The 22,689-nt window shown below is 42.4% G+C and overlaps 2 protein-coding genes across 2 annotated transcripts in view; one reads left to right on the top strand and one right to left on the bottom strand.

Annotated features, from left to right (window-relative positions):
• On the top strand, positions 1-14,860 carry acvr1ba (activin A receptor type 1Ba). The gene is made up of 9 exons (XM_059333290.1): positions 1-170; positions 9,043-9,273; positions 9,376-9,636; positions 9,920-10,150; positions 10,313-10,480; positions 10,629-10,785; positions 11,583-11,707; positions 11,818-11,948; positions 12,360-14,860. The coding sequence occupies exons 1-9, from the start codon at positions 107-109 to the stop codon at positions 12,483-12,485; spliced, it is 1,494 nt and encodes a 497-aa protein (XP_059189273.1). The 5' UTR covers positions 1-106; the 3' UTR covers positions 12,486-14,860.
• A 947-nt stretch (positions 14,861-15,807) lies between these two features.
• Positions 15,808-22,689, bottom strand: part of kmt2d (lysine (K)-specific methyltransferase 2D) — a 31,988-nt gene continuing 25,106 nt past the window's right edge. The window contains exons 49-55 of the mRNA XM_059332356.1: positions 21,318-22,689; positions 20,859-20,995; positions 20,447-20,577; positions 20,039-20,324; positions 19,348-19,421; positions 19,151-19,259; positions 15,808-18,788 (exon numbers count right to left, since the gene is read on the bottom strand). Coding sequence (XP_059188339.1) covers positions 18,696-18,788; positions 19,151-19,259; positions 19,348-19,421; positions 20,039-20,324; positions 20,447-20,577; positions 20,859-20,995; positions 21,318-22,689 — 2,202 coding nt within the window. The 3' untranslated portion in view covers positions 15,808-18,695. The remainder of the gene's footprint in view (positions 18,789-19,150; positions 19,260-19,347; positions 19,422-20,038; positions 20,325-20,446; positions 20,578-20,858; positions 20,996-21,317) is intronic.

Below are 22,689 nucleotides of genomic sequence, written 5' to 3' on the forward strand. Positions count from 1 at the left end.
GGTGTGGTGTGTGCGGTCGGACTGTGGTTGTGTTTCAGGTCTGGTCGTGTTGATAACGACACACTTCGGACGCATTTCATCGCGGAGAGATGGGAATTTTGAAGAAATGGCTCTGAAAGAGATTGCCCTGCCGCTGCTGGCCCTGCTGGGGTTAGTGGCCGTCGGTAATGGTGAGTTTGATGTGAGCACCTCCGGCTTTTGTCTCGCTGTTTTTCCTGGACTGGGCATCGCCTGTTGTCGCTCCTCGTCATGGCGCTCTGGATCAGGATTTGGCTCACCGTGTCTAGCTAGCGTCGACCTCAAAACCACATACATTGTTTGCCCGAACTAAAAGTCACGCTGTTTTGTTTGTTTGTGGTTGATTTGTGATTTTTATCGACTGACAGAAAACCCGACGTGTGAACGGCTCGTTATCAAACACGGAGCAAGTAGCTAAACCACAACAACAACATGGTGGTGCTGTTTGTTTCGAGGCGCCAGCTAACGTCGGCTAGCCACATTAATAAACTGTTTAAAGTTTAATATTGTCGATATTTTTATTTGTGAGCTAACAGACTGAAATAAAATCGTTTTATTGTGGCATATAGATGCACCGAGTGGCGAATAATAATCTACTGTTGATGTTGGAGTTATCTGTTGCTGTTATGCTAACATATTTACAAAACAATCTCTTGTTGGCTTGGGACGGCTTATCACTATTGCTTGGACACAACACGGTGTATTGATAGCAGACTGGTTAAACATGTGCAATGTGGTCAGTTACAGTTTTCCCTAACATTGGAGAGAGCAGAAAGGAGTCGCTGAATGAAGGCCTAACCTACTTTGTGCATGAAATGTGTTTTTGAGAGTAAACACTGGCAGCTCTTCCATTGGTGTCCATTTGTAAGGAGTGAAAAGGCTGCTTAGTGGCCTCCAGCAGAAAGTGAATGCTGGCATAGGGTGACAACAGCCGTGCATTCAGCCATCCCAGACAGAAGTCAGGGTTGAAGTCTGGGTTCATTGTGATGGAAATGTGGCAAGTGGGGTCTTTTGAGGCGCCAGTTATGGGGCTGCTTCAGTCTGAATCCTCCCCGTCTGCAGGGGCAGCTGATACCCAGCTCCACATCACGGCCTCAGATGTGCACATGTTGGATCGCCTTATTAGCATGTCTACTCATTGTTGACTTTACTCCAATCACCATATATTTACACAATTTCTTAGATTTCCATTTGAGACACAAGCATTTAAGGGGTTACGCAAACCTCCATTTGTTATTTTGCCATTTTTTCCTACCGTGTTGCAACTTGCCACTCAAGAGATAAACTAAGTAATAACTCTGTTTGCCAGAATAAATATCCTGACTGCATTGTCACCTATCAAAGTGCATGTTGTGCTTTAAACAGTTGAGTCATCATCATTCCAAGAATCATAAATATTCCTCCCCCGCTCAGTTTAGATAAGGGTGCAGTACACCAGAGGTGGATCAGTTCATTTGAAGCATGCTAGAGAAATTGTCACACCTGAGTGGTCAGTTTGTTCGACTGGGTTACTCCAACATTAGTGATATGTGAGGAGAGAGTGGGGGTGGGTGTGGGGGTGCCTGAGCAGACAGGAGGTGATGATGGGTTTGTCCAGCTGGCGGGGTCTGCCTTTTGAGGGGCCCACAAGTCTGTCTGGAGCCATGGTTTCACACCACATAATGGATTATGCAAGGACTGAAACCAGACAAACCTGAAGAAAGATTCCAGCCCTGTGGCGATTGTAGTATGTTTGTGTGAGAATAGTCTTTACTCACAGGTTTGATGAATCTGTCACGTGTTGTTGACTTCATAAGGATTAGGAGTCACTAGTGTTATGGGCATTACATGCCTGTGTGACGCAGTCTGCCTGGGTGCATTGAACACAATAGCAATGTGATATGGCCACTGTCAACTACACTGCCGTGAGGTAGGGCGCGTCCCTCTCTTTCTGCTTTCCTCCCGCCCTCTCTATTCTCTATCTCTGTCATATAAAAGGCCTGGTGCTTTATCAGAATTTAATCAGTACTTTGTTATCTGTGGTCCCACTTCTGCTTTCACTTATTCAGAGCCACCATAGGGTGCTGAATCCAGCTTTAGCATAGGATTTTTCTTTTTTCCTCCCTGGGTCAAAGGAAGACCTTTGGTTAGATGAGCTTCTGCTATCTCTTGAACTCTGCACTCACTTTTAGTAGCCCGTCCACATACTTTGGAGACTGTGCCAGAGTCTTGTCATTCCCTGATGTGCCACTGTGTAAAATCAAAGACGATCGGAAACAAAGCGCCCGTTTCTCAGCTTGTTCAGGGAATTGCCCGTGCAGAGCTTAACTTTGCTACAGGTGTTGTTTAATGTCAAATTTGATGTGAATGAGTTCAGGTGGAGGAAGCATGAGCGAGCCAGATTGGAACATGTGTACACCTGCCCATTAGATCAGAGCCAAGGGAATGCACAGAGAAAGGTTGAAACTTATTAGGTTCAAAGGTGTGTGTCTGTCAAAAGAAGACAGTTTGGACAGGGGAGGGATAGTGGTAATATTTCCAGGCTTAAGCTTGAGGAGGAGAAAGTTGTTTTGTTTTTTAATGTGTAGCAGTTGTCGAGGCCTGTTCTAGATAGACATATGTTTTGGTAGCAGGATCCCTGCAGCTAAATTATGATTAAATGATGTTACACTTCCTTTGTATAAAATGTCGGGTTATTTTGTGGGCTGGACACCTCCTTCTTTTACAAATCTGTGTTTACCAACCGTTTCTATAATGTGGCACTGAGCCAGTCAGGGTCAAGTCAGGTCTGGGGTGGTCTAGTTTTCCCTCCATAATGACCAGTGTCGTTAATGACCTCCGTTGGCCCGGAGGCACAGGGCCCTAATTGCTACAGCAGACAGCGTAGCCTCTGACTGACCCAGCTCCGCCATTACTGATGTTGGACCACAAGGGATTACTACCACCACAGAGCCAGCAATTTCACCTTTGGTTGCTCACTTCTCCATGCTGTTAATGAACTCAGAACACTTTGTCTTTGTCTAAAAGGTTTTTGTCATGTTTGTGTCTGTTTTTTGTGCCATACCTTTTTAAATGTACTTGGAGAGTTGTTATTGTCACAGTACACCCAGACAGACGCAGAGCTATGTGAGTCCATGTCTATAGGGCTGAACCTGACACCAGTCCTCCATTACATGTCTCTTTGTAGAGGTGTTTGATTTGTTTTTTGGCTGTTATGGAATGTAGATTAGACCTGCTCTGCCTTGTAATTTTCTTCTTAAATGTGTGCAGTCTACTGATTGCTGTGATCCAGGGCAGGGCAGAAGGTAATGCATATTTTGCTCAGCGAATAAAGTATGAGTATTTATTATTTAATTAGTGCTTAAAATATAATTCAAACATCTATCTCTAGTCTTTAAACTGGCCTCCATGCTGATGTTTGCCTTAACAGAACCTGACTGTGTTTTACTGATCACATGTTAAGCAATCACCTTTGCAAAAAATTCAAGTTGCAACGTGGCTTCCTTTTCAAGTAGCAAATGTAGTTTTTTCAAGAGCATATGATTTCAGTTTTATTGTTGCAGAGGACTTTGTTTCTTACATCAGCACAGCTTTTGTGCCAGACAATCTGATGATGATAACCAGAGGGAAGTTGTTTTGGTATCAGAACATTATCTGATTATGCATTGTTTGCAAAATAGGAGTAGATGATTATTGTTTTTCGATACATGTTTCTAGTCCCTATAATATAAAGTTTTTAGATTGCATTCCTGATTCTTTGTGAAAATATATTATTCTAACTGGTTCTTTTGGTTATTTCGACAACAATCCTGAAACCAATCAGACAGACTACAATTAAACCTCTTGGGGAAACGGCCAAGACCTCCTCTTCTATGCCCCGTTCATTATTTACAGTCCAATTAGCAACCATCATCCTTCCATCAATACTTTCTGTAAGTGTTTTAGCTCCAGACAACCTTTTCAAGTATTTCAGGTATTTGCATATGAATGCAGATAAATTCCTTTACCAGCCCAAAATGGTCGTGCCCCTGCCCAGGATATGTTTGCTTCCTTTTTTGTAGTGGAGATGTGAAGTCCATTCTTTACACAGTCTATAGTCTGTACCAAAACATTTTTGAGGATCAATATTTGGTCATAACTGTAGCCAACATAAAACTTTTATAAACAGTTGTAGAAAGACGGAAAAAGTAGTAATTGTTGAGTCTCTGCTAATACCCAGAAGGGTTTTTAATCTCAAGTCACATGGCAGATGCATTGGCTCACAGTGCTGCGACACACTGGGGCATTATGGAGGCAACAGTGACCAGTTTTTGAGCAGCAGAATAAAGTCCAAAGTGAGCCTGCTCTCACACTTGTGTGTCTTTGAGCTCATCCAGGGCAACAGACAGACAGACAGGATGGGATGTAGCCTAGAGGGTGGTGGTTGGTAGAGATAGTAGGAGCAGCCTCAGCCCCAGAGGATTCACTTTAGAATCAGATCAGTAATCTGACCCTGAGATGCAGACAAAGGTAATGACTTTCCTCCTTCCCCTAGCATTGATTAGGACACAGTTGTGGTGTGTGTGCACCCGTGTGTGTGTGTGTGTGTGTGTTTGCACTCACACTGTCTGGTGGCGTCTGCTTGTCTTGATCAGCTCTCAGTCTGGTATCTGTATGGATCTAATTTCAGCCAGTGCATTTTGGTAATGGTGCTCTGCTCCCCGTACACACGCATGTACCCGTCTGTCTCCATCTGTGTCGCTTAGCTCCCAGAAACCCACTGTGTTTGTGTAACCCTGCTGCCCTGTGTCGAGCATGTGTCTTTTCAAAAGACTTCATCATCTTACAATACTAGAAAGTTCCCCTCCTGTTTTGACTGGCCTGCTCCGCATGAGTACGTCTGAACAACACAAATATACACTGACACACATACAAAACACGGTCATCGAGGTTAATTTGTGAAGGTGTTTGGAGTGGGACTATGCTGTGGTTTTTAGTTGGGTCCAAGTTAAGGCGATGCTGGTTATGGCAACAATGTTTTATTAATCCCTTCCTCACTGCGTCTACCATTTCCTGTCTCAACATGAACGGAATGATAGGAACTTCACACACTAGCGGCTCAAAGGAGTTCGCTCTTTATGCTGTGTTCTCCCCTTTTTCTCCACTGTTCCCTTTTCCTGTTATTTACCCCCTCCTGTAAGTCAAAGTCTAGACTGGGTTTTAATGACGGTCGCAGCTGGTCACTTGGGCAGACCCCAATCGCAGCTGGGGGGCCCCTGTAAGTCCCGCTCATTACCCCCTCTGCTCCCTCCCCTCCGTATTGTCCTGACCAACTTGGGACCAGCCCCCATCCTGTCTGGCCCGGAGCAGCCCCCAAACATCGGGGGTTGTTACTGTTAGCCCCGGTCTGGACCCTGTGCGGCACCCATCCCCCCGAGCTGCTCCATGCAGAAGTGCGCTCCCCCACTCCACTCCACTCTTTGTTCGTGCAAGGCCAGTCCAATCCCTCCTCATGTCGTCTTAATCTCCACACAAAGGACCAGTGTAAAGACCACCAATTATGTGGATACAAGAGCAGAGTTCACTCAAAAACCGCATACACCCGGCCTGTACTCAGATCCATGTGTATTTAGGCCTGATATTATTCCTTCAAGTCGAGCTTTGTAACACTTCTGGATGCAGTGAGATATGCAGAGCAGTGTGCAAACAACACAGCATTTCACTAAATGTCAGTGGGCCAGGAGTTCTTGCTTAGATATTGTTTGAATTAGTTAAGTACCAGTGCCCTGTCTTGTGTAGCATTCATTTTCAATTTCCCTTTTTATTTTTGAGGTCTTGTTTCACATTGTGCCATCTTTTGTGAAGTGTTATTCAGGGCTGGGTGATGTGATAAAATATTTCATGGTGCCAGAGTGATTTGTGAGTCGTGAGAGATTTTTCTAAAGTAGTTACCCTTTTAATATTCAGGGTTCGTCTTAAAAAGTTTGGAAAATGCTTAATTTTAGGATTATGCTTGAATTTGAATATCTTCCATGAAAAATGCTTGATTTTTCAACACACTTTGGCGTTTCATTACCACAGTTACTCGTAAACAGATAAAATAATAAAAATGTCTGAAAGAGCTCAGTCATAAATAAATTGTTAAATTTAACTAACAAACAGCAACAACAATATATTTTAACTGTGGTAAATGCATCTCATATCGATCCAAATCCCTTAGTGGTAGACTTAGTGATAACAATAATTATCATATTGTTTTCCATGGAATAGATAAAATATTGCATTGTGATGAAATTTGTTATTTACACCCCTAATGGGCATTAAATAAAAAACGCTTCCTTTCCTACGGTCAAAGTCAGTATCAAAACCTTGTCAAATAAACAAGATGACCATGCATTGATTGCTGCAATCAGAAGGAATTTTGTTTCTTTTTTTTAGGATTTCGGTTATAGTAAAAAGTGCCTGAATTCTACTCTTACAAAGCTGTACCCTTAATATTTGTTGTAATGGGCAATGTTGCGAATCAATGAGCAGGACTAATTTGTGTCAGTATTGGATTTTTGCTTCAACATGAGGAATGACCTTAATTTGTTAGGTATTTAGGTAACTGGATCAGGTTATTTAATCTATAAATGGTTTCTATCTCTATCAATATATAAAGTGACATATTCTGTCATAGATTTGCTCCACATTGGCCACCCAATAGTGTTGATGCTTGTGGAAGCAAGCTACATATGGTATTCACAAGGTAGCCTTTAACGTAATGGAAGACTTGCCACAAACCAAACTCTTGGTAGACCACAAACCATCCATGGCAGCCCCGAGAAGGGAATGTGTGTGTTTTCAGCCATGTTTGGTTTCCTTCTGAGCTTCTGTCTCAAAGTCTGTGTACCATCTGTCTTACCACACACAGAGTCTCCATGATGGATGCGCCTGTTCATTTCAGATCATGGTGTTCTTCTTATCAGACCGCTGTTGTTAATTTGTTTCTGTATACTGGTGCAATATGTATGTCACTAAGAAGTATTTTATAGCCTCTAGTTTCATTGTCATGAGAGAAAAGGAAGGACATAAACCTATTTTACAACAGTGTGGATGTAACGTATGTTTTTCTTTTTTAAATGTCTCTTACTTTGAGGATGGATTGATCAAAATGCGCCTGTCTGGACTCAGTAGATGATTGACTTATTTCACTGAGAACCAAAAACATCGGGCCTACAAAAGAGAAGCGTAATGGAAGAAGGTATTCAAGTTGATGGATATTGAGCGTCATCCAGCTTTCTATCCTACAGCTGTTGCTTCTGTCATCTGTTTTATTTGGCCAAACTATTTTCCTCCATTAATGCTGAAGATTAGTGTGATGTGGCACACAGCTTGTTTTTCTCTCTTTATCAGGCCCAGCCTGCTTCACCTCTGTGTAATCTGCAGGAAATTCCATCTGCATGCGAACTGTGGTGAATTTGAACACACTCCGCCAAGAGTTCCTGCCACTTTCCCGCTCACCTCCTACAGAGCACACGCACGTAAACGCTAAACAGATGAGAAATATTACTGAAACAAGTGTTCCACATTTCCAGTTACTACTCAGTGGACAAGCATAGACACATCAGCATACACGCTACATGCAAAAAATGCTCCCACACATAATGCAACCTCCCAGAGTTCAGCTGAGTGGAAACCACTCCTATGACACTCAGTTTGCGGTTTTAGCCATTTGGATGTTACATGGTGATGGTGCAATCAGTGTACCAGTCATTTGGAGTACTTTTTTTTTTTTTTAGAACTGTACTGAACAAAAGCCTGATCATGTGATGACTCAGTTGGTTCAAGAATGCACTGAAAATTGCTGTCACCTTTTGACAGAGATCCAAGTTGGTACAAACATGGGAGATCAGTGAGCTCATCTGGTCAAAGAAACCCTCGGGATAAGACACAGAGGATTAGTGGAAGCTTGCCACTCTTAAAATCTTTTTCTTTCCTCTGGGCCAGACATTGTCAGTGGTCCAACCGCTGCCCAGCCTCCTCTTTTTGAAGGAGAATGGAATTGAAATTCCTCTCTCTCGCTTTGTGTCTCCTCCTGTGTTGTTGGTACGACAGTCTTTTATTCGCCAAGTCCACAGCGTTTAGTCTTGAGTGGTCTAGCTTTTGTTTTCCAACCCAGGATCAGTTGCTGGCCTGTCACACCTCACTCACGGTCCTGTTATCAGTCAGACAGTTCGTCATTTACCACTGACGGGGCTTCAGTTGAGCGTAGCTGCTTCCTTGTGTTTTTCCCACGCGAAAGGTTGTCTCAGTCGTCTAGCCTTGCCTGGCCCTGCTTTGGACTCTGTTTGGTCATAGAAAACCTTGGAAGAAGCCTTTTGTGCTGACATTACTTTAAATGAGAAGCATGTGTGCTATGACTCAAAATCAGATTTCACTCCTGATCTAATCAGTTGCAGTTTCTTGCTCTCTGGATTGCCCAACTAACTCTGGTTCTGTTTTCGATGTGGCAGATTTGTGTGGACTTTCTGGCACTGACCTCATTTGAGTGTGTAGATGGACCACCATAGTTTTATTACAGCGGTGGCAGGAGTTCCATTGTGTCAGCTTTAATAGGTCCCGGTGCAGGAGTGTGCTGTGTTTAATAAAACTCCTGTCTCATTAGCTTAAACAGTGGCAGCTCTCTGTGTCAGTGTGAGAAAGACAGAGGAGAGGGATGGAGGAGAATGCTGCATTGGGGATTTGGCAGAAGCCCTCTCCCCTTGTTGGGTTTCACTTTGTCTGTCCCACTGGGCAGGTCCGTCTCCACCCTGCGTGTTTGGGTTCATCTGCAGTGAAGGATCTGATTTCAGGGCCGCCAGGGCCGTCTGGCTGCTGCTGCTCAACTCCAAGCTCTGTGCCTGCCTGTCACAAAATGCCTACAACTGAATGGGACGCTATGCTCTTTAGATCCTGTTATGAAACTGTGGGGTTAGCTTGCCCCCTGCTGGACGTAATGAGGAAGTGAAATAGATGATTTGTTTTTAACCTCAGGGCTGTATCTGATAAATTGATATTTACTTAACTCTCTGTCCTCTCCTGCAGCTTTACGCTGTAACTGCACTAACTGTGAGAAGACTGGCTACGAGTGTGAAACAGATGGCGCCTGCATGGCCTCCACATACTACATCCAGGGGAAGGAACAACACGTACGCATCTGTATCAACCGGGACAACCTGGTCCCCCCTGGACAACCGTTCTACTGTCTGAGCGCTGAAGGCCTGCTCAACACACATTGCTGCTATGTCGATTACTGCAACAGTATTGAAGTCCCCGGTGAGTCTTTGTCATCAAACATCAGAGCTCTTTCAGTTCAACAATGGCGCTATTACAATTTTAAGTAAAAACCTCTGCTTCGCTTTTATTTTTCTCTCCTAGTCCCAACAAAGGAGGGAGACTGGGCAGCTTCAGGGAGCTCCTGGGGGCCGGTGGAGCTGGTAGCGGTCATTGCAGGGCCGGTGTTCCTTCTCTGTGTGCTGCTGATGGTCGGCGTGTTCCTGTTCCAGTATCACCAGAGGGCTTACAGCCACAGGCAGAGGCTGGAGGTTGAGGACCCATCCTGTGACCATCTGTACTTGGCCAAGGACAAGACCCTGCAGGACCTCATCTATGACATGTCCACCTCGGGATCAGGTTCTGGTCAGTACAAGCTGCACACCAGATGTGAAATAATGATTTAATGAAAAAAATGTGTCTAACTTTGGAAAAACACATTTTCTTAAATGCCTCCATGTCCTTCCTTATCAGCAAAAATAGTAGCAGATCAGTCTTTCATATGTCATTTCATAAATATCCAAATTAATAAATATTCAACTGCAACACCTAGAATCTGCTGAGGACACTTCCATCAAGCAACACATAAAAACAAGTCTGCAAGAAATGTTGGCTGATGTTTTGTTTGTCTCTCTACTGCCCCCTGCAGGTTTGCCCCTGTTTGTGCAGCGGACGGTGGCGAGGACCATCGTGCTTCAGGAGATAATAGGAAAGGGTCGTTTTGGCGAGGTGTGGAGAGGGAAGTGGAGGGGAGGAGATGTGGCGGTGAAGATTTTTTCATCCAGAGAGGAGCGGTCCTGGTTCAGAGAGGCTGAGATCTATCAGACAATCATGTTGCGCCACGAAAACATCCTGGGATTTATTGCAGCAGACAATAAAGGTGAGGAGGTTTGTCGGCTGTGTGGACACTTGGACTAATTCCCAGACCACCCAAGTTAAAAGAACATAACAGACAAAGTAGTCCTTTCAAAGCAAAAATGAATAGGAAGTACTGAATTTGTTGTATAGAAATTTTGATTGCATGTTTTCTGCTCTCGTCCAGACAATGGAACATGGACTCAGCTGTGGCTGGTGTCAGACTATCATGAACACGGCTCTCTATTTGACTACCTGAACCGATACTCTGTCACCATCGAGGGCATGATCAAACTGGCACTGTCAGCCGCCAGCGGCCTGGCACACCTGCACATGGAGATCCTCGGCACTCAGGGTGAGATTACCTGTCATGTTTAAAGTGCAGCACGTACTGAATAAACAAATGAGCGCAACAGGGACATGAAAGTGAAGATAATAAACATGTTGCTATTTCTGCTGAGCTCCTGATGCAATGTTATGACATGTCGTCTGCGCTCCTGCAGGTAAGCCTGGCATTGCTCACCGTGACCTCAAGTCTAAAAATATCCTGGTTAAGAAGAACGGCATGTGTGCCATAGCTGACCTCGGCCTGGCAGTCCGCCACGAGTCCATCACAGACACAATCGATATAGCACCGAACCAGCGCGTGGGCACTAAGAGGTAAATGGAAATCTACATTCAGCGTCTTTTACAGACTGGCTACGTTCTGAATTGTCCTTATTGTCTGAAAATCTCATGAAAGGCTCAAAACCATAGTACTCACATGTTTATTTATTACAATAAAGACTGTTACTATAATCCCAGGATCAACAGTGACCTGCTGCTGTGTATTCTTAGTAGTATTTGAAGCCGAAAAAAAGTCTCATTGATTGTATAGGAAATTATTAACCCTCATAAAAATGAAACGGTATGTTTTTGAGCCACTTTTCCATCTTCAGCAGGGCCCGGTGAGAATGGTGCCGAGTGCCACAAACAGGGTAGAAAACTTATCAAGCCGCAATGTCACCAGCCTGGTCCCTTTTTTAAATCCAGGGTTAAGTTAATGAAAATCAAATCAAACTTGAATTATTATGAGAAGCGTAAATGGCTTTAAAATGTCAAAGACTTCATTTATTTAATGATATTAATTTAATGTTTATAAAATATTGAAGCCAAATTGATCCATTTGCCTAAGCTCTTTGGACCTTTCACAAAAAGCCGAATTATGGATGTTAATTGATGCTGATAGAGTGGCCATTAAAAACCAAGACCCTTTTACCAGTGACATTAAAAAAGGACCCTCTTAATGGTGACATGTTAAAAAAAAAAAAGGAGACCTTTTTAACAGTGATGTATTATTATCAGAAAAAAATACAACTAGTATTATTGAACCATGAATTTTACCAATTGAAAAGTCTGCAATGACGGTTTACTCAGTCCTTAAAATTCTCATTTTCGCTCTTTGTGTCCACCATTAGGTATATGGCTCCAGAAGTTCTGGACGAAACCATCAACATGAAACACTTCGATTCCTTCAAGTGTGCCGACATTTATGCGCTGGGCCTGGTGTACTGGGAGATTGCGCGTCGATGCAACGCAGGAGGTAAAACAACAAACAGCAGCTGATGGGTGACATGTTCTTCATGTGAATCAGTCTAATAAACAAGAGTGTGAAAGTAGAAACTGAGAAGGCTTCCTGTTTGTTTCCTGCAGGTATACATGAGGAGTACCAGCTGCCCTACTACGACCTGGTGCCCTCTGACCCCTCCATAGAGGAGATGAGGAAGGTGGTGTGTGACCAGAAACTGAGGCCCAATGTGCCCAACTGGTGGCAGAGCTACGAGGTATTTCACACTCTGTATACATGAATATACATCAACAGCTGACAGTTTTCTAAAAATACATTCAGTGGCTGTATAGAAAGACAGCTGGCAGTACAGGACGTCATGTCTTTTGATAGTTAGTTATTACTTATAATAGGACGGGGCCCAGTATTGAAAATGTATACTATATGTTGCACAGGCCTAATGTCCCTTATGTTTGCTTTAAAAAATGCATTAACCCATGTGCATAGCTATTGCACATTTGCGCTTGTTTCTAAAAAAAAAACATTTTGTGTTTTTGTTTCCAAAAATATAAATCGATTTGGCTGTATTTTATGTCGAAGAAGTTATGAAATGATGCACAAAAAAATGTAGAATACTTAATGTTTTGAGATGTTTTTGTAAATCTAACCGATGTGCCCTTTCCCACAGTCACTGCGTGTGATGGGAAAGATCATGAGGGAGTGCTGGTACGCCAACGGAGCAGCCAGACTGACGGCCCTGCGCATCAAGAAGACCCTGTCTCAGCTCAGCGTGGAGGAGGACGTCAAGATGTGAGCGGTCAGGTGCCGATAAAGGCGCGCTGGAGACGCACAACCAGACCACACTCCCATAGGAAACGAACACTAAAGACAGACTGCAAATGAAAACCCTGCCAGTTTTAAAGCCACACTCCAAGTTGTGACGAGGCCTACCTCACCTTTTTAGCCAAAACTACTGAGAGTCACCCTTCCCCTCTTGACTTTTCTCTCTCCCTCCACCTCCCCTTTGTTCCTTGTGTCTCCTCCCGGTCCCCCCTCCCCTCCTCTCCATGGGCCACAACACTACAGCACTACCACTGTTAATATCATCACACTCAACCTGTTTGTTTTGTTTTCATTTCCCATGGCAGGAATTACTACTATTGTACAGTGACAGGATTTTTTCTTGTTTTAACTTTTTTACCTCTCTGAAATATGTCCTATGACAGACTGACTTTGTCCAGAAGAGTCCAGAATGTTTTAAGAGTAATAACACTTCATATTCTGTTGGCCATGCAACATCACATTGTGTAGCTGTGTGTGTGAGTGTGTATTTGTGTGTGTTTGTGGGAAGGAGGCTGAAGCACTGTTTCTAGTCGTGTGTGTGTGTGTGTGTGTGTGTGTGTGTGTGTGTGTGTGTGTGTTTAAAAGGTGTCTGGACTACTTGCCTGTTTCTAAGACACTAAGATGTCCTCTGGTTCAGGCTGTAGCTCATTAGATAATCCAGTAATGGGACATTTTGGTAATTAAGCATGAACAGCCAGATTTTGCTTTTTAATCCCTCACTTGAATATTCTTCAAACAGAAACGAGTTGCACTCAACTGTAGCTTCCTCATCGTGTGTGACACCTGCAAGTGTTACAGAACAGATGTGGTCCAGTCCTGGTGTTATTTTGAAATGTGGCAGGGATAATGTTTGGGGTGGTTTTTACTTTTTATTTATTTGTCGATAGTTTTTATTTCATATTGATGAACACTGTGAGATGAGATGTCACAAGCCAGACTCTAATATGATATGAAAAATAACATTGTAGTTCAGTCCAAGCCGTCACAATCTTTCAGATGTTAGATTAAAGGGGTCGTTGCATTCATTTTAATAAGATACTGAGTGCAAATATGGATGTAGCAGTAACCCCTCGCTGGTGACAGGCGATGACATCGTGCACACTGAGCAAATAAGAGGCGTATGAAATGGCAATTAAAAATACTGGGGTTTTTTAAATCTATTTTTGTGTTTTGTGTAAAGACATCATGATGGGTGTTTTCTTTTGATGTTGACATTAGACACTACTGATGATGGGTACATATGATTTGTATATAAAACATGCATATTTCTTTTTTCTTTCATGCCACAAGCACCAGTGTGACATCTGAACAGTGATTTTGCTTGAATGGTACTTTCAGAAGCCCGTTGTTTTTGATCTGTCTGCATGGTTTCAAACTGTGCCAGGAAATACTGTGTCATCTGCTGGAATTTGTTTTTTGTTTTTTTTGCTCCTCATGGCAATTTGGTGGTACTACTGATCCCAGATAATATTGCTGCAACCTGTTTTATTTTTAATGTATAATTGTTGGAAGTGCTTGCTGAGTTCTTTTCAGAGCTCAATACTGCAGATCTGTTTCTACATTATGTCCTCTGGAGTGGCATCTCTTTCTCAATGACACTGGAATATTTAGGAGCGCCATGTAACCTTGAATTCTGATACTGCCAATGGCTATTTATTCAGAAAGACAGCTGCTGACAGTTCATACACAGGGAACATACAGTTAGATGTGAAAAGTAGTTGAGACATTTTACCCTCAAAGACTGACATGCTGTAAAGTGAAACTGCATGTTTTCATTCTACTTTGTCGTCTGCAGCTTCAAGTGCGTCTGCAGACAAAACTATGAAAGTATTACACTGACATTTGTCACCGTTGGGCTCTGCACTGTTATGTCCACATGGACTTTAGTTAATGTTAGTTCTGTCTGTCATCACTTGATCCAGAAACCATGTGTCATGTTAGTATCCATTTTGCATGCTGTCTCAAACACTGGGTCCTCAGCTCTGAGGTAGATTAACTTAAGACTTGTCTTTCCCCTCCTACCTGTTGTTTTCTTTCTTCCTTTTTGTTCGGGTCGTTGGCTGTGTACCCCAGAAATGTTGCTGCTACTGTTAACATGGGTGGAAGTTCAGCAGGCAGATCGGAGAAGGAACGCTGGGAGGGAAAATGGAGACTGCTGTCAGTTGAACCAAAATTGTCAAAACACTCCTGTCCATGTTTGGTTTGTTGCCATGGGTATATGACCATCAGACATCCTGTTCATAAGTAATACTTCAAGATTTCAAAAATCATGTTGTGCAAATCTTTTCAGAATTAGTTGAAAAGTGTATATAGATGATATACAATAAATTCCTTTTTTCTTACCTATGACTTCAACTGTGGTGCTCATTCAAGATGTCATGCAGTGTTTTCATGGTCCACTCCGACTCCAGCTGTGGAAGATGAACGTGCATATAATACAGGGGCTTAAACAAAAAAATGAATAACCACTATTTAAAATGAAAGGATTGTTTCACACTTAAGTCGGTCTCAAAACACTAGGTGCTGGCTTTCTGTAATTAATACTCCTGAGTCCTGTCCATTAAAGGTAAACGTGGAATTTAATCAGGACACGACTGTCGGGACTTTAGGGACAGCCTGCTTGAAACCGGGAAAATGCTGTCTTGTCACTTTACACTTAGTGACCAGACAGCATTTCAGACAGCAGTACACATTGAGTGTTTTTGTTTTACCCCGGAGGCTGAAATAAAATACAGAGCTTTCCAAACTAATGGTTTACTTGTATTTTGGAGTTTCCAGCTGTATTTCATTGATGGTTTAGCTTTCCTTGCCGTTAAATGTTTGATTCCACCATGGCGACGCCCTTCGTTGATTAAGGTTTAGGTATGACGGGTGTGACTGGTTAAGGTGGGAATAAGAAGATTAACGTAAGGCAGGTCATACAAAGTTCCGTTTGGTTTGTTTTATTTCAAACAAAAAGAGGAAAAAATATAATTCATGTTATTTCTTATCTCTAATTTAAAAATATAATTACCGATATACACGTCCTTACCAAAACCAAAATTAGAAATAAAAAATACTATCAACATTCAATTTAATTTCTTACATGTTTATCTTCATGTTGACTCGTCATTTTTGTTAGTATATTATAAATACACAATCCCTGTATAATAATCCATCTCCATGAAACCTGTCAAACATGTGGCAGGAAGTTCCTCATGAGATTAATAAAGTGGACCTGGAGTTAAGATTTATTTCACGAATAAACCTTAAACTTTAGAGTTCAAAAAGAAGAGGAAGGAAAAAAATGAGCACATATTTAAAATGCATTTTATTTTCCTTTACAAGAAACAAAAGCAGACAAAGAAATAAGATGAGGGGGAAAGGGAGTGGGAAAGCTGTATATAAAGAGATGCAACCTCTGGCGTCCTGAAAAAAATATGTACAATTCAAAATAATATCCATACAAAACATGCCACATACAATAAAAATGATCATTATATTTATTCATATTCCCTAAAAGTATCTCTGCTGTACAGATGCAACATCTTTTTAAAAAGTAGGTGAGGTTAAAAAAAACCTTCAATTTTGAGCAAACTTTATTAAATTATAAGATATGCAGAGAACTTAAATTAAGATTCAGAGAAGTTAAAAATTATTCAGGCTAAAATCCAGTGAGCGGCATAATGTCTCGTCATGGTCTTCCCTTGAAATAGAAACATACCAAAAAATATATATATCACTGCTTCGGATACTTGATCAATATCTACCACTTTAGAGAAGTTCTCCATTATACTATGAGAGTGCAATTCATTACCAGGTTAAGTATGGGATTAACTTTGAGTATAACATCATAACATACATTAGGCCAAGAAACCATTTCACAAGGTTTACCAACACATTCACTTCTATAGGGAAGATATAAAAAAGCAAAACACTAACAATATTCTAGGGAATTCAAGATTTTCCATTCAAGAGTATATTAATCCAATTGTGACCAATTAAGGGACAGGTTTTGGTAATCAACAAGCAGTAGCATAAATAAAAAAGAAAAATAAACACGAACAATATTACATAAATACAAATGCTATGCACCATTGTACTGCTTTACGCAAGAAGTGATTTTCATGTCTAATTAACAACCCTCCACATGAATCCAAACCGTTTTGTAATCACACCGGCTTCTCGTCGCAATTGATTAGAGAAGACCAGACTTTTTTTTTTCTTAAACCTATTTTAACAAACTTGTCTCTGAGAGCTTATAGCAAAAAACACTAATAGAAAAAACAGGTAAATGCAAAACACTCTGGTTCATATACATAAAGATATTAGTTTGCCATTTTACATATATTTATATTTATATACAGCTTTATCTTTGTTAAAATGATATCCAGTGGTTGATTTTTTTTCAATTTTATTTCTCTACACTTGACTTTATTGATTACAAAGGGGCTGGATAAAGAGTTGCTGTCCCCCCAATGCATATACTATATATACAGTTTGTACAACTTTGCATTTTTAAAATCATGTGAGGTCTTAGGTTAGGGGGAGGAGGAAACAAAGTAGTATGGGAAGGTGGAGTTTTAGTAAAGCTCCCTTTAAAGACTTTTTTTCATTCTTCTTACACAGAAATGAAAAACAAATGCCCTTTTTTCCAATAAGTCATTCCCTGCCATCAGTTCAGCCTTGAGAGGACAGTACCAGCACTAGAAAAGCACACTACAGGGGAAGTAGAAACACTGCAGGCTGTACTCAGGCAGAGGAAGACTTACTACAGTAAAGTTTAACAACAGTCCACTAAATAATACAGAGAGGAAGAGGCATGATTCAAAGTTTAAGGTTGAGTTGTGAAAAGATTTGAGTTGTGGGGGAGAATAAAAAGCTTTTAATGGGACAGTAGTCATGCATCCACTGGCTGGTTTTTGTCCAACAAGTGGAACTTCAAATGTATGAAGCGACAAGCAAATGTGTACTTGGTTAAATTCGGACTTCGTAGTCTTCTGCAAAAGGCCGCGCGTCCTGTGATCCTAAAGCCATTCACTCACACCATTACCGTCTTTAAGCAACTTAAAAAGGTGGATTTTTTGTGCTTTCACACAGCTAATAATTTTGAGACGCATAAATAAAAAGAAGAAAAAAAACAAAAGAAAAAGAAAAAGCTACATCAATATCCAGGAGGATTTGGTGGCATACAGGACACCTGCTAAGCTTCTGATTGTGATTTTTAATGCAATATCTTATCAAAACTGTCATATATTTCCTCTGTATAAACAATTCATGAATAATAATTATGTTGGCTCATTATTGTAAATCATCATCAGCATAGAGTAGATAGAGCAAACCTGCTGCTTAAGATTCCCTGCTTGTCCGAGAAGGCTAAGCCCATAAAAACATTTCCCCCTTCCCCCCCCGTTCCACAGTAGCAGTTAACAGTTTTTATACAAAGCAGTCGCTTCCCGCTAAATCAATGAGGTAGACTGGGTCCAACTAACCCACCTTGGGACTCCACAGAACATCTGGTGCCTCTGGAGCCACAGATCAATAGCATCTCAAATTTTTAACTTACATCTTTTTTTTTTTTTTTCTCCATCGATCATATGTAGTTCTTACGCAGAGCCACATCAAGATTGTCTAGCTAGCCAAAATCCGTGTTGTCTTCATTGATGACTTGATGGGAAAGTGCCTTTTCTGGGAGGTGAGGGGGAGGTGCGGTCAGGTGGGACAGGAAATAGGTCCGACTTAAAACATAAAAATGCATCATTAGTTCATTCTTAGTATTTTAAAAATGGCTTTTTGTCGAAGCTCCAGGTGAGCTCTGCACTGTGAGTATTGATATCAGAGGGTCAGAATCATTTGGTAGATGTTGAGGATTGTTTTTTTCCAGCCACTGTGAGATTATTGAGAACAGTCGAGGGGGAGGGGGGGGTTGGCTGAGGAAAAGGTGATTCACTAGTCCAAACAAGAAAGTTAGTCCCTCCATCAAGCTGCTGCTGATGGAAGAGGTCGGTTGCTTTTATTGATTAATGCTCTTCAAACCTTTGGCTACAGGTGTCAACGCTTTAGTCTTTCAATGACGGAGGCCAGCCTTCCTCCACATCTTTCACAACAGCTTATGCACTGGCTATGTAGGATTCAAAGGCTTTGGCGCAGGAGTGTTCTGGCACCAGTGAGAAGGGGAATTCTCCATTTTGCTCTCTTCTTGTTAGTTCATCCACTTCCGGCAATTCCAGGCTCCACAATGACAAGGGATCTTGTGCTGATCGTCTTCGAAGTCAAACTGGTAGTCGTAGGTCAGCTGGGTGGAAGAAAAAGAGGCAAAGATTAGGAAAAATGAACATGCAAAAAGGAAGTAAAATTAACCCTTGTGCATCACAAAGAGACCTTTTTAGCTCTTTTCTATCATTTTGTCAAAAGACGTGGGTTTTTGTTTTCCTCCAGAATTTTTAAAGTTCAACCTCAGCTCCTAAAAGTAATAAAATGTGTAGCCATATGACACTAAATGACAGAAACACAGCTTTTAAAGCCATTAATAATGAAAGTAATAAAATAATATCGTTTTTGGCAGTTTTTTGACCAACATTCTATCCTCTAAGGACATCAGAGCAAGTGAAGCTCAAGGGGATGTGTACGAGTGAGTAGATTTCTAATGCACTGCACCTCTTCTCCCTTGGGGATCCTGCGGCTGGAAATGATGATAATCTTGTCTTCTTTGTCAAATGTTACAACTTCTGCAACGCAGTTCGGGGCACAGGAATGGTTGACGTAGCTGGAGAGGAATAAAAAAAGTGAGTTAAAAAAACCACACTAGACTCAAAGATTTACAATGATGCAACCAATCACAAGGCAACACCTACCGAGCTGGCCCTCCTGTCAGAGTGGCATCGATCACCTGCTCGTTGTTGATGCGGAACATGTAGATCCCACGGTTCTTAAGTTAAAAGAACACAAAAAAACAACAGAAAAAGGTTAATACACACATTTTAATTCTTGTTTAAAATTAATTTTCAGACCTAATTTTCCTGTTGGTTCTGAAGTTTTGTCAAGCTGTCAGATGTATTTGATGATATGATGATATCCTTGATTTAATCAGGTAAAAGTATCATTGAGATCAAGATCTCTTTTCCAAATTTGGGCGACCCACCCCCATACGTTGGTATTTTTTCCCTTTTTGTGCATTTCTTAAACTTTAACCTAATATGCCTTTTCTGTACTTTGCATTCAAGTGCCAGTGTAAAAGTTATAGTATATAACATCTCCCTATTTAAATGTCAATTTTAACATGTTAACAACAACACACATATAAAAGTTATTTTTACTATGATTGTCTTGACCACAGACAACAGCGCTGGGCTTCCCCACGATTAATTGTGCTACGTAACGTCAGCTATATGATCTGTAACATAGATATTCAATGGCAATGGTGGTTGTTATAAAACTTCCATGGTTCCACGCTACTTCACCACATGATCAAAGTCCACCTTTTGTAATGGTTTTGATTGGAGAGGCTGCTAATGTCTGTAATAAATTCATTTAAAACTGGTGTACCTGTGACTCGTAGATCTTCTCACGGCGATTGGCCACTTCGTTGCGAATGACAGTGCCAATGTACTCGATGACCATGGTGTGCTTCTCCAGATCCTTCGCAGCGTACAGACCCAGGCCCTGAATGCGGGATCGTGCCAGATATACGTTGTTCTTCCACTCAGTCTTCAGGCGCCGATACTGGGATGACTTGGAGTGAACAAACTGCTTGCTGTAAGGTGTGTTGAGCTCTCCAGTGAAGGTACTCTGGTAGGCCTTCGACACACTGGTGCTGTTTAGAGTGTGAGGTCTTAAGACAAACGGAAAGGAACATGTGAGTGGATATCCAGTCATTTGAAAGCTGCATTTAGAAATTCAGTGAAAATGTCAACAAAAACTGTTAACTTTATTGCTAAAATAATGTTGCCTTACCTCTTGCACTGCGTGGAGACTTTGGGCTCAGAACGAGCAGAGCCGGTGGGATTAATCATAAGAGGGAGCTCCATCAGAGGGTGACGGCCGTATCGGAACTGGTAGTTCTGGCAGTTTTCCACTCCAGGCAACTAAAAGACATCAAACACAATCATGTTAATAATGCACTTTGATCTACGATAGAACCATTGCAGCCCACAGGTCTCAATTACTGGCGTAGAGTTCGAGTCTGGTCAATCCTTTTGTATAACCTCATGTCTGTTTTAGTCTATAACAATCAAGCAGGTGACTGTTATTTCAGCATTTGACAGTGTTTCAAATCTTTTGACCATGCTTTCACTAATCCAATTTACTATCAGGAAAGAGATGTCAAATTATAACTGGGAGACAAAGAAAAGCGTTGTAATCTTACCGACTCAGTGATACGCATGACAGCATGAATTGTGAGGCCATACATCTCCTCTCCCTTGACATGCTCAGTGAAGAGCTTCAACATGGATGATTCATCTCTGAGTTTAGCCACCGATTGAACCACCCGCTCCCAGATCCCTGAAGAAAAAGGTGGTGAATTAAACAGTCAGTGTCATGAAAATTATTTCTTTTTTTTTTAAAAGATATTTTTTGGGCCATTTTCAAGGCTTTATTGATAGTGAGAAACAGAGTGAAAGGGGGAGACAGAGGGGAAGACATGCGGGAAAGGGCTCCGAGTCGGATTCGAACCCGGGCCGCCCGCTCACGAGGACGGTGCCTCTATGGTACGCGCTCTACCAGGTGTGCCACCGGGGCACCCCATGAAAATTATTTCAAGTGGAAAATTACATCAGAAAGATTTTTTTTTTTAACAAAGTGGGAGCAGTCTATGAGCTCTTACCCTCTGGAGTAGTGTCACGGTATTGTAAGTCCTCCATGCCATGCTCCAGAACACGCACTTCAAACAAGGGCCGACCATCATCCTCATTGATGCGGCAGCGGTAGCGACAGCGCTTGTTGGGCACACGTGTGCTCCAGTAGATGCGTGTGGCCTCATAACCAACAGGGAAGATGGCAGTGGGTGAGTGGAAGTTGGCCATTTGAGATGGTAGCAACTGGCCGACGGCATGAAAGATGAGACCACCAACACGGAACAGGTGGATACGGTCACCTCGCTGTAAGATGCTGGCAATCTGCTTCACTTCATCACGCTCGATGTAGACACGCCGTAAAACAGCAAACATGGTGAGTTCGTCTTCACTGGGGCCCTTTAGCTTATGCTGGGTGCACAACATGGTCTTGTCCTTAAAGAACATGCAGCGTGCCCGGATGGCACAGGCGAAGTGGTAGACATTCGGGCAGCGCATTCTGTTGCAGCTGTTTGTGGCCCCCGTTTTCTGGCAGTATGCGCAAAGAGTCCGCAATCCACGACGCAGAGCCACCTCCACATTGATGAGGGCACCCCCCTGCGTCTCATACACCTCTGTGGACCACAGGGCACAGTTGAGATGCACCCACAAGTCCACATCAATGTTAAGCAACCGGGCAGGCCCATCTGTGGCTCCATCGCCTTCCTCGTGGCAGAAGCAGCATTTACGTTTGTCCCGAGGCAGCCTGTCCGGTCGAAGAGTAATACGCAGGCGTTCCATTAGTTCAGACACCTCACGGCTGCTCTCTTTCTTTGACCCACCCTTACGTATTGTGATGACAATCTGAAGACGCTTCCAGCGAATCCCCTTCCATTTTTTCACTTTGGGATGTACCACCTCCTCATCAGGGGAGAGAGGCCTGCGCTGAGCGACAGCCTTAGGGGAGGACTCCATGTTGATGGGAGAATCTTTAGGAGGTTGAGCTGCATCAGTGGAAATATCCTCCTCCTTGACAGCAGGACTTAGATGCTCTTCAGTAGGAGCAGGAGGATCTGGAACCTCAGAGGCAGTTGCTGGATTGGCAACCGACTCTGGTGCAGCAACCTCAGACTCTGTGACATCAGGTGGTTGAGCAGCATCAATAGGAGCTTCAGCTTCCTGTCCAGGCTCAGTCTTGATCTTGATAGTGATGGGACTGGAGGGAGGCGGGGAAGGAGAAGCTGATTTTTTGGAGGGTTCAGCTTCACTGGTTGGAACTGAGACAGACGGGGGAGGATGTGGTGGGGATGGCGATGGCGGTGGAGACTCTTCCACTGGTATAGCAGGAAGGTGGCGTACATCCAAGTCATTTACATTGGTTGTGTAACAGTGCTGGGCCGGCTTGTCTTCTCTTTCTGGGAACTC

Source organism: Centropristis striata, chromosome 5 (genome assembly GCF_030273125.1).
Source record: "Centropristis striata isolate RG_2023a ecotype Rhode Island chromosome 5, C.striata_1.0, whole genome shotgun sequence".
In the NCBI taxonomy this organism is placed as follows: Eukaryota; Metazoa; Chordata; class Actinopteri; order Perciformes; family Serranidae; genus Centropristis; species Centropristis striata.